The sequence below is a fragment of the Columba livia genome, chromosome 8, assembly GCF_036013475.1.
Source record: "Columba livia isolate bColLiv1 breed racing homer chromosome 8, bColLiv1.pat.W.v2, whole genome shotgun sequence".
In the NCBI taxonomy this organism is placed as follows: domain Eukaryota; kingdom Metazoa; phylum Chordata; class Aves; order Columbiformes; family Columbidae; genus Columba; species Columba livia.
In genome coordinates, this window is record NC_088609.1 from 15,157,882 (window position 1) to 15,170,518 (window position 12,637).

General features: G+C 38.7%; 1 protein-coding gene across 4 annotated transcripts in view; it reads right to left on the reverse strand.

Moving 5' to 3' along the window:
• The window catches only part of ZFYVE9 (zinc finger FYVE-type containing 9), a 59,871-nt gene that overhangs the window by 22,573 nt on the left and 24,661 nt on the right, over positions 1 to 12,637 (reverse strand). For all 4 annotated transcript variants that reach the window (XM_021294967.2, XM_065071037.1, XM_065071038.1 and 1 more), the window contains 5 exons: positions 9,937 to 12,017; positions 5,137 to 5,236; positions 2,332 to 2,508; positions 1,829 to 1,998; positions 993 to 1,116 (listed from right to left, as the gene is read on the reverse strand). In XM_021294967.2, the coding sequence (XP_021150642.2) occupies positions 993 to 1,116; positions 1,829 to 1,998; positions 2,332 to 2,508; positions 5,137 to 5,236; positions 9,937 to 12,017 (2,652 nt within the window). The remainder of the gene's footprint in view (positions 1 to 992; positions 1,117 to 1,828; positions 1,999 to 2,331; positions 2,509 to 5,136; positions 5,237 to 9,936; positions 12,018 to 12,637) is intronic.

The window sequence follows — 12,637 nt, forward strand, 5'->3', positions numbered from 1 at the left end:
GCAATTTTGCTTTCTAATGGGAAAAATATTTTTGGAATATTTTTAAATAGAATATCAGAAGTAAAATGCTGCAAAGAAAATCCAGTATGTGAGAGCATATGAAATAAAATCAACAAAATAAGATTTGTGTGAGGTTATCTATGTAAGAGCTGAAAAGTATACTGTAGTTTTACTCCTTTTTTGTGGAGGAAACTGAATAATCAGGCACCCACATGAACAGCTAACGCAGGATGGAACAGATTTGTTTTGAAATTAAACGCTGCTCACATTTTGGTTTTGACACTATCCTGCAATAAAAGGTTACTTCCAGCTTAACATTAGAAATGCACTGTATCAGCAAAATATTTAATAGGAATTAAAAAATCAAAGATGAAAAAACGACTTAATCTCAGGAATATATTAAAGGATGCAATGAATCAGACTGTGGAAAGCAACTGTCAGATAAATAAATGCATACATCTTTTAAACATTTCAAAAATTAGTTTTAAATTTTCTGAATCTTCTTCCATTTGGATACTATGGGAGGGGACACCACAACTACTAAAAACTTCACTACGGGCCAATATGTGCAATAGTGCCGTTGAATGCAGTGCTCGGGGATGCCTCAGACACAGCGGATATTCCAACAGAACTTCAGAGAAGGGAAGCATGAATATTCATAAGGCTAATTAAAATGTATCTCTGTGTGAAACATTCCACACAGTCCGATTAGTGAAGAAATAAGCACATATTTCTGCACTGAAGTTAATTTTCTTTTTGCTTTGTGTTTTACTCCTTACATTAATTCCACTGCAAGATGGGGTTCTTCCTGGATGCTACTAAGGATCAATGGTGCAAATGAGCGTCAACAACATTCCGCCACGAGTACTTATTGTGAATTCCTTCAAATATTCAGGACATTGCCAGCACCTTATTTTTAAAATAAGCACAGTAACTACTAGGTTAATTGCAACTGGTAAGCATAAAAGCTAGCTGCCAAATCATCCTCTCACCTCCTTTTACTCCAGTGGAGATGAGAATGGGAGGAAGACCATCTTCAGGAATTAGATTCATTGCACTGCCAACAGGACTGCCAACCTGAGTTATATTTCCCGAGAATACAGAAGCATTATCAGTCTACAAGAAACAAACAAGAAAAGACAACATTAGGGAAGTAATAATGATAAAAATGTTAGAGCTGTCTGACTAGAGTCTGTGTCTGCTGGAGAACCAGAAACACCAAGTAATTTGGGCTTAACAGGAGACGATTATATGACGACTCCTGTGTGTGAACTGTTACCAAAAAGGCTGCGCTTCCCTTCCCCAGCATGACATATACCCATTTCTTTACAAAATCTAAAGGTACCTATGCCCACCTGAACCTTTTGCAAAGTCTCAGTTCCACTCACATGGGGTACATGGTGGATTTAACGTTGAGAGATAACACGTGCACTTCCCTGCATACATAATTTTATGAGAAGTGTCAAACAAAGCTTTGTGCTATGACATTCTTCATTGTTTTGAACTCTTTACTGACTGTGACTCAGCTTTTACAAAACACGCGTTACACAAATAGCCTTCACACACAGGCTGTACAGCCAAACACTTGGCAGTCACCAAACATGAGGACTTCAAACACTGCTTAGTGCTCTGCCCCATAATAGTCCATTTCAGTTCAAAACATATGGCTGTTTCAGCACTCTGCAAACATTAAAATAAATCAGGACATTTGCTATGTCACATACTAGGACAAGCCTCAACATATCTCCCAGATCAGTAAGCTAATACACTACTCACGACCAAAGCAAGCACGGTATTTTGAGCGGTGAATAGCGCAACGCTTCCTTACTTCTGCTGATAAAGTGTTGTTGGTCATGGGCTTTGATGGATCGTGTGACACCGCTAAGGTTCCTGTGGAAGTTGTCCCAGCCACTGTCAGTTTTGCTGCATCGGCAACTTCTCCATTGGGTAATATCCCATCAGCAAACCAAACACGCCTTTGTTCTCTAGGCTGAGCCACTAGCGAGAACATAATAAAATAGGATTTAAGATCTCACAGCAACACTGACTGGAAAATTTGAGTACAGAAGAGCAAAACTGAAAAAATTAATAAATAGAGAAATGTGGACTGGAAGGGACTTAAGACATCATCTACTGCATTCTCTGTGGCAGGATCATGTATAAGCACATCTATTGAGAATAGTTTACTTGTCCTTAAAAACCTGATGTCCCTGATGAGGGCGGGAGTATAACAACTGGCATTAGCTAGAGTATTTGGAACGGATGAAGCACAGATACTCTTTCCACATTCTTACTACAGGCAAATTGAAAGAAAAAAAGAAGCATTCTTACCTTCTGCTCCAGGATGCTTTAAAACTCCCACAGGTACCATGACAGTGGGAGGCGGAGAGCTCAGGGCGCCCGAGGCCTGAGCCTGCTGCAAAGGAGGGATAGTAGAACAGTATTCAGCGGGATTGTTAGGGTTAGGGCTCTGGCTTGAGGCACTCATCAAGTTCTCCCAGGCTTGAGCTAAAGCAAACAAAGAACAAGAAACATGAGCACAAAGGAAGGTATTTAACAGTCCAAAATCACTGCGTTAATTCTCCGCTACAGCAGGTATGGAACCTGCCACCTTCCAAAGACCATCTCTCTTCCTTTATTTAAAAGCCTAGGAGACTGTAATTAAGCAAGAAAATCCACAGCAGGAGAAGACAGAGCACTGGTCCTGTGCAGTAAAAATACCAATTCATACAGAAATATTTCCTGAAAATTATAACAATACTCTTTGATGTAAACAATGCTTAGTTCCTCGTGCTTCGTTTTGTTTCCTTTTCAAAGATTTAACTGAAAACACTGAATTCTTATGTATATTTATCACGCTGTATGGAGAGATGGACATTCCTATTACAAGAGCTTTATAACCTACAGGATACTTGAGCAGATTTATCTTTTGTATATGAGAAAAAGCACCTTGCCTGTCTTTATATCCAGAGCAGATCACTACAGATCAACAACTTATGTTCTTAAGTATAAAAAAACCCGTATGCTATTAATTCTGAAGACATGACTTGAGCCTTAATCAAATTGCTCAAACAACAATACATACGATTTCTTTGTCAAGAACAGCCTTTTTCTAATCAAAACCCCAAACAGAACACAATGGAATATAAACCCCTCCTGCTTCCTCCCATCAACCTGCAAAACTATTTGATAGAGTGAAATGCCTGCCAATGGAAAAGGTATTGCCATTTCCATTTAAGATTAATGAAACTGAACTATTTTTTAAGAGCAATTTTGTATTCATTTAGGTCCTGAAAGAAGAGAGTGTTAAAAATGCACAAAGTTACATCTCTACGATTCCTTTATTAAAAAAGTCATAGCATGGTAAAAGAACATTTTTAAAGCCTTCTCTAAATCAAGTAAGTGCCAACTCAGCAATCTACCAATTGAAAATACAGTAAAAATAGCATTGGAAACTTATTAAACACATAGTTTTGCCATGGAAAAGCGCCAGAAAATATAGAACCCTCCCCCACAGCCCAGTAAAACACAAACCAGATACAGAGCAACCAAATGAAATAACTGCTTTTAAAGTGGGATTTCCAACCCCAGTTGTGACTGCGCAAAGATTAATGCTTAACCTGCTGTAAAGTGTGTGTGTCGGGGGGGGGGGGAATAAAAGAAACTGCAAGGATCAGGAGGGATCAGATACAACCAGGCTCCAGGTTAACTGACCAGTAATCAAAAGCCCCATCACAAATGCTGCAGCAGGGACAGAAACACAGAGGTTGCCCAGGGCAAGTGCACCCAAGTACTTGGGGAGGACTCTCCCCATCATAAACCCAGCAGTGGTGTCACTGTTCACTGCCATTAATGTGCATCCGTCCTGGCAACAGGACAGAAAGGCTTTTAAAAGGAAATAATTCTATTACGATCAATTTTATTATGCCTTTTTACAAGAACACTTCTGGTTTCAAGTGAAATATTTTCAGATTCTTCACCCAGATCAAAACAAACCCCACTCACCACCGAAAGGAACCAGCTGTGTGTGCAATTCCTTGCTCTTGCACACCCTGAAATGTGCTAATTTCTCCACCTCAACATATAGCATTTTAGCACCACTTCAACATCATCATCAGGACTCAGTTTTATTTTCTATATATTACAAACTACAATTTCCTGTCACCTTACACATTTGGCCTATGGTAAAGACAGCAACAGCTGTCTCAGTGTCCTGGAGATAAGTCAGTTGGGCAGCACAATCACCCACAGGTAACTGCCAGCTCTGGAGATTTTCAGATGCCTCAAGACACATTGGAAAGAATATTCTGTGTTTGCCCATATTTATACCACGTATCTAAAGTGTTAATACTACAAAGGACAAAATACCAAATAGATTCCACGGCTCTTCGGTCAAAACCAAACACAGCCTTTCCTCACACCAAGCAGAGGTAATGCAACTTCATGTTTTCCCTGTTAACTTCATAACTATTGTGACCTCTCTCATATGTCCACGTTCACATGAGGCTTTTGGTCACAGCATCATCTTGGGTTTGACAGACCATCCAGGAATAGGCCCAAAGCAATAACCCAAACTCAATCCAAACCTATATGCGCACAGGTCTTTAGGCAAGACCTCCTACTCTGGCACTAAGCAGTTAAGGAGGAAGAAGAGCCGGATTAATTTGTGGATAAATACTACTTTCACAGTTTCTTATAATGCATTATCTAAAAGAGGCACAACTGCATTACTCTTCCCTTTGGCATCCCATACAAAAGTGCAAGAGGTTACCCACTCAGGCATCAAAGGACAGATAGTAGGCTCCTGAATTTAAAGGAAGAACGACCCCCCGCAAAAAAATCACAGTTTCTGTGGTCTTTTTATGGCACTCACAAATGAAAGCTTCCAAGCTCATTGCAACCTTATCAGTTTTTGCTGGTTACGTTAATTCTGTTTCAGAACAGATTCTGTTAATCATATTTAGTTTAGGAATTCCCCACGCTCCGCAGGGACTCCACGCTGACCTCTCAAGGGTCTTTGCTGTTTTAGCATACTTACCTACACAAGTAAAGTATTTTTGATTTTGTTTTAAATATCATGACTGCAGCTCAACACAAAGCCAGCGAAGTGCTGCATCTCAGATTCTCTCCACTCACCGTTCATGAGCACGGAATGGCAGATCACGCAGACTCTGGCTTCCTTCCGATCCATGTACAACAACTTGCACTTCAGGCTACAGCACGCTGCACAGAACACCTGCAACCAAAGGCAAAAAACTTCAGCGTTGCTCAAAACTGTGTGATGAACTGATGAATTCAGACAAGAGAACATCTGTAAAGCTTCAGAAACACAAAATAAGGAAGTAAATTATTTAGTATTTTCCCATCAGTGATTAATACCTGCCCAGGGTGCCTTTCCTACCAATCCTGATGAAGTGGTATTACATGGAACACATAAATGCACGGTGTCCTGATACTGTGTTTTAAAAATACATTTGGCATAAATGACAACGGATTAAGAAATTCCTACCACTTCACAATCCCTCACAGAATTAACCGTTTGGGAATTAATTTCAGTCTTAGAAAAAGCATGAGTACTTTCTAGAATCAACTATGTCTAAATGCACAAGTTTTCTTTATAGGAGAGACTGCTGTGGCGCAGAGTAATTCAAACAAGTCATTTTTATTTGTATGTAGCATGGCAATATATTTGTATTAGTAACCACAGCTTTTTAGTCTCTTCATATATAACACATTATTCCTCAGTTGGAATTTAAGTGGATGTATCAAAATGTTTTAAGCGTTCATGTTCGACATATAAAATGACATTTAAAAAAGCTGACTGATGCTGATCCTGCTGCCCTGCTCACCTCAGCCAGCGCTGGGCAGAAAACAGCGGTCAGGCGTCCTCCAGACAAGCAAAACCATAAAACATGAGCTAAAACAAACACTTGCAGGCAGGTATGAGCCTACAACAGCAATTGCAATCTCAAAGTCCTGAAGAACAGACAAATCAAGGTGCTTTAATGATTATTTTCTTTGTTTAAAAAAAGCTAGTATTTCCTCAGGGTTATTATTCAGGTGATGTGAAGATACTGATGAGTTCCCATTTTTATGCAGAAAGGTAACATCCCACTCAGGAAACACAGAAACAGCAGCAGCTACCTAAGAAATTAGTTCAGATATCAAGAGAGAATTTCAAATTTTAATTATAGGTGGATATTATATCTACAATTCACTATATGTTATTATGATCTGTAATGCTTTCTTAATAAAAAAAATAAAATATTCAATCATCACTTCAATAGAGGTATTTCTGGAATATAGACAAGAAACTACATAGGATTCTCATATATAAATATATGTTAAGCCTAACTTAATTTCAACCAAGCTAAAGATCACACCAAATAACAACCACTTTGCAGCCTGTTACCTTTACAGTATTTTAGTGGCAAGTGTTTAAAATAAGCACATATAAAATAAGCTCTGAGTTCCCCGTAAGAGCTGAAAATCGAATGTGAAGAAAGGTCACCCTGTCTCATTTCAACCAGTATTAATGTTTCCTAATTATGTTAACCTAAACATTTCAGAAACAAAATACAGGTGTGTATACACTGACATTTTCAAGCAAAAATATAAACAATTCCTCCACATATGTGAATGTACTTTAAAAAAATCAGATTTCTGCATTTACACTTTAACCCAGTTTACAAGTGTGCTATGGAATATTAATAAGAACATCACAGCATATTTTAGAGACATTTTACATCATCAGTTCTCTGAGAGAAACTTTCAGTCAAAAGTTCAGTAATGAACACGGAAAAATCAACGTCTTCAACCATACATGAAGGACCAACATAAATGAATCTCTAACTTAGGACCCTTTACCAAACAACACATTTTGCATTCAGCAAAGCTCCCAAGTGCAACGATCTGAATATTACAGTGAAAATAGAAGCAATGACAGAACATCTACACATCCTCTCTTAGGCCGCATCAGCCTTTTCACAGCAGGAACGCAGATGAGGAACACAATCCAGCATAATAAGCAATTCAGTCTTGTTAGTAATGATCACCATGTCATTAACTCAGTATATTGTGCTATAAAAGAATAACATCACAGTGTCAAAGCAAGTTTTTATGTTACTAGGGTTTTCAGGTTCACTGGGAGCTGCTGAAGCACTAGTTGCTAGAGGGTTTGGTGATTTTTTTATATTTTAGTGGAATAATATAGTTTTGGTTGTCAGTAAAAATATGACATAAATTTTCTGTTTTTCCTGTCAGTGATTTCCTATAAAGGATGATACTGTCATCTGACAATAGAAAATACATAAAACCATGAGGTAAAATTTATTAATGTGTTCACACTCATTCTTCAAGTTCTTAATTTTAATTCAGAATTTACCATAAGTGTATTACTTTCTACCAGTCCCCTGAGGTTCATATCTTCCATTAACTTTGCAATTATCCTGAACTTAAAAACTGAGACAGACTTCCCAGGTGCCACTCAACTATTTCTAAATGCAGTTTTCATCCCCAAATAAAAGAGATACATTTATCCCTACTACAATGATTTCTCATGATGCTAATAAAGCTTAAAAAAACCCTGTCATGCTAAAGCTTGTGTTCAAAAATATTTAGTCCCATGACTTCCCCTGGAAGCAATTAATTGCAAGAGCAGAAGACACTAACTTCCCGATTATTTAAGTTAAATTCATGCATTTAACAGTGGAAGAGTCACTGCGATTCAGTAGTTACCTACCCCGCAGGCATATGGACAACATGACTAGCTTTGGGGGTGGTTATCTTAACCAGGTCATCTTAACCAGAAAGGAGGAGCAGGGAGCTGGGAACAGCCACGTCCCAGGCCACCGCAGTCAGGTTCACCAGAGCTCACCTGGCAATGCCTTCGGTCCCTTTCCTTCCAGAATTGTTACCAAAATTAAGTGTTATAAAGCACTTGGCAGTATTATTTAAACTATACTGATTCTTAGCATTAATTAATGCTTTTTTTTTTTTGGAAAAAGTAACATACAAGGGCATGAAATACCAAATTTTCTGCCACATCTTTTGACTGCACACATGCAAATTTGGCCCAGACAACATTAGCTAACAAAAGCTTCTAGAAACAAACCATTCCAAGGACTACTCTAACATTCTGAGAATATTAAGTACTAATATGTGATGTATTTTTCACATCTGAGAAACAAGTTTGTCTACAGAGCAGAGGGACCTTTTATTTTATGCGTTCCACACATATCATCCAAAACAATGCTGGTAGTTCTTCTCAAGGCATGTCTTCAGAAGTTTAAAAAAGGAAAAAAAACACACTACATTTTTTGACCTTGCTCTATCTGTGCATGTTTTATCCATTTTGTTTACAGGTAGTTTTATCTTCTGCTTCTCATTTGTGCAACTCAGGGCTTCAGTCATCACAGGGAAGCCATTAAATCCAAGCAATGAACTTGTTTGAAACACAAAAATAACTGGAAAATATTACTGTAAATGAAAATCGTCATGTTTGTTAAACTCATAAAAAAAAAGAATGACCTAAATAACAGACAGTATAAGTTAATACATCAAAGCTAAAATGATGGACAGTCCTTTAACTTACACGCCTTACAGATTTTCCTTAACTGCGATGAAAAGAGATGGAGTCCTTTGATATTAAGCGAAAGGCACATGAAAGGTAGGCATGTACCCTATATGATGCTTATCCATCACCTGCGGTTACAAGCTCCACGTCAGGATTTCCACTGCAAACACCCTGCGAGACTCCCAATGTTTCCAGTGTCCCGGGACAGATTTTTCAGCAGACCTCAAAATCAAATTCGAATAAAAGCTACTTTTCTGGTGTTGCAATGAAGAGATTGAGTGCTACCCATTTGGGCTACTAAAGGGACAAAACGGACATGTACATTGAGCATGACAGAGGAGCAAACCTGCGCTCCTGACAGGCTGCTCCCAGAAACAGGCATCGCAAGGGTTTGAGCTCTCCGAATACATTCGCTTCTTTTAGGTCCTTCACTCAGGTCATTCTGCTTCCCTGCACTCTTCTGGCATCAAAAGATACCGCCCATAGCAGTCAGGAGGTCTAGCAACTTCAGAAACCTTTGGGTAGGGCCTAAATGAACCCAAGTTACTTTTATTCTAGTTTTTAGTGGGCTTTAGTATTTCTTTTATCTGAAAGGTATTCATTAATATCTACTTGACAAGAGTGTTAGTTTATTGCTTTTGAATCATCATATTTTTTTTCCTAAATTCCTGGTTCCCACATGCCACTGGTTAATCATTTACCATAAATTTGCCACATGAGAATAGCACATACATAAAATTTAAAAAAAAAAGCAAACAATGTTGTATTTCTTACACAACACAAAACGCTACAGAAATTCTGTTTTAGTTGTCTTCATTACAGAATTTCTCATCATATGTACATACACCAACTTACAGATAATTGACTACACTTTTTTTCCAGGAGCAAATGTATGTTCTTTAAAATAATGTAAGCAATATGAGAAAAGTTAGTAAAGAAGACTTAAAAGAACAGAATTCTTCAGCCATCTAAACGAGCAGGAACCCTGGCAATTCAACAGCACACTTCCAATTCACATCAATATGTTTCAGTATCTTTAATGTGATTATTGAATGCAGCAATTTCTGCAAACCAGTTTCCCACACTTAGCCACTTTATAGCAGTTCAACATGAACCCAACAATGTTGATTGTTGCAATCAAAAAATACACTGCTCATACATGCTAATAATTCCTTCAGTATAAACAACAATTAGTTATTCTCTATTAGAACCCTAAATAGATTAGAGCTTAGAAACTCCTTTTTAGGAAGAGATGTCATAGGTAACTATAGCCAGTGGCTTAGGAAGTCCTCTGATTTGATTTTGGGCAGTATCAGAAAGAAAAAGGGTGCTTCGAGCTTACTCACAAAACACGAACTTACCTTCCCACAGGCTCTGCAATGATGCCTCCTTTTGGTGAATGTAAATCTGGCCTCGCACTTCATACAATTTGGAGCTTGAGAATCTGGAACCCAAACTGGAGCCACCTCTCCCAAAGTCGTAAAAGGCTTTCTGGCAGGAGCTCCAAACTGACCAGCTCTGAGGTCGTTATCTGGACTATCTGGGGCTACTGCAAGGCACGAACTACTAGGGACTCCAGATTCATACTCTTCCAAATGTTCCCCATTAGTATCAGTAACAGAGGCATTTGAAGATGTTTCACCAGGAAACGTGTCTGCTGGGTCCCCTAATTGTGTCTTACCAAAGACATTTTTGTTTTTACTATTACCTCCACAATTTGGGGGAACAAGATCATTTTGTAAGTGGTCCGATAATGGCTTCGGAATCTGCAGTTTAAGATTTGTAGGTTGTTTAGGCCTCGCACCACCAAAAGGAACACTGACAGATTGCAGATTAGTCACTGGTTTTGGTGAAGTTTGCCCTTGCATGGATGAAACCTGACTACAAAGATTATGTAAATAATTTTTCTTTATGTGGTCACCAGTGCTGTTTAAAATAAGCCCACTCCCTTCTGTGGCCTCATTTCCTCTCTGTTCATAAACATTGGCGTAACATTCGGACTTGCTCTCCTCTATCTCCTTTTCCTCTGTTACCGAGTCTTCCTTGGAGGGTAAAGTCTTTGGAACATGAGCAACAACTGGGTTCTGCATTCCATAGGAATCACAACCATTAGACAGAGAGCTTGCTGCTGATGTAGCCATCACATCAGAGAGACTGGACCCTTCAAGCTCATCTAGACCAGTCCCTTTTAAGTCTATGCCTGCCTCCACCGTCCCACCACCACCGTCTTTGCTATTACTACACGCCTCATCAGGTTGTTCTGTCTGCAAAAGTCTTTCGTTCCCTCCCAGAGTTTGCTTATTATTCATCTCATTCAACTTTGTCGGTTCCCAGTTAGTCATCTCCTGAGATTCAGGGTAACACTCAGCCACGCTGACCAATTCCGTTGCGCCATGATTTTTATCACATTCAATGACTTCGCTTTCTGTGGCACTAACATCCTCAGGGGCAAAATGTTCTGCAACACATTCCTTGTAATTGCCACTTTCAGCCACGTCAGGTTGACAAGTTTCAGTGAGTCCAGATAGCCCAGGCTGTAGCTGTTGGGTTGTTTCCTCTTGTACGATGAAGCTTCCATTACTTGAACCAGAAGAAGAGATTTTAGCATCTAGATCCAGTCTCTGAGGAATGGCTTTACTAGTAACATTTTCAACTGATAAACAATTTTCTTGCATTTTAACAGTACCATCAACTGGTCTCTGTAAGAGAGTCACTGCATTAATCTCTGCAGTTGTAGCTTCTGGAAACAGTGAATCTTTACTCATATTAAAATCATCCTTTAATCGAGAGGAGGGACAAGCAACGGTCAGGCTTTCAGATGAAGCATTAATCAAATGACTTAGAGAGTCATCTTCAGTGCACAGCCTATTTACTTGCTCTTCTGTATCTATATCTTTCTCTGTGGATCCATTTACAGTAACACTAAACTGATCACTCTGTCGGTTTTCATTATCCAGTGTAAAGCTAATAGTGTCCATTAGGGACTGGCTGTTGTAATTTTTACAATCCAGCAAGTCACCACTTTGTAGTGTTCTTCTGTCACAATTATGCATGACTGCCACCACTAGTACATTTTTCTCCTCTGGCAAGCAAGGTATATTTCCACATTTCTTTTCTCCTGTTTCCACAGTGTTACACTGATCATCCCGATTACTATTTCTTTTAATTAATTGATCATCTGCTGCTGCCTGATCATCAATCCACATGACTGGAGTCCCTGGGCTTACGCTAAAATCCTTTCCATTAGCACAGTGATCCCCTCCTGCTGTTGGTGTGGTCACTGAATGAGACAAGGAGAAAGACTTTAATTTTTGCTGACATTCGTTAGGAGTTGTAGCTTCATTCACATTGGCCACGGTTGGGTTAAATGACAGACGACGAGACGGTGGATCTAGAATCTGATTCCACTTTGCACCCAATAGTGTAGGTGAAACAGCAGCATCTGAAAAAGTGTTTAAATAAGAGAACTTACTGTTCTATTAAAGCTGCAGGTTCTATTAACTCTGCCACATCAGAAGGCTCCAAATATAAACGTAGAGATGTTCAAATATGGGCACAACAGTACAACATATCTGCCATAACTAACATCCTTGACCAAACACTAGTAGTGAAATTTCATCATGTTTCTGGAACTCAAGAAGTTCAGACCCACACCAATTAGTATCAGGTTGAATTTGCACAAACAACTTTAAGCTATCAATTAATATACACCGGACAGCTAGAAATGCCTGGAAAGATTCCCACTCCCCCAAAATGTTCAACTTCCTTGACAGCACAGAAGTAACAATCAAACTAAGCAAAAAATATAATACTTCAAATATGATAACTTCATCATATGATTTATGTAATCTAATAAAACATTTCTATGCTTGAGTCTCCAAAACTGTAAAAGAAGCTTAAAATAAGTTTTGCCTGATTTGTTCAAAATAAATGATTAAAACATTGCCGCTAAGATCAAGCTTCATAAAACCTCTCTTTAAAAAGGGTATGGAAGATTTTCTATTAAAAGAGAAATTTTTTAAAAGTAAACAAGATTAACAGAAACAGAAGAGAATACTATTA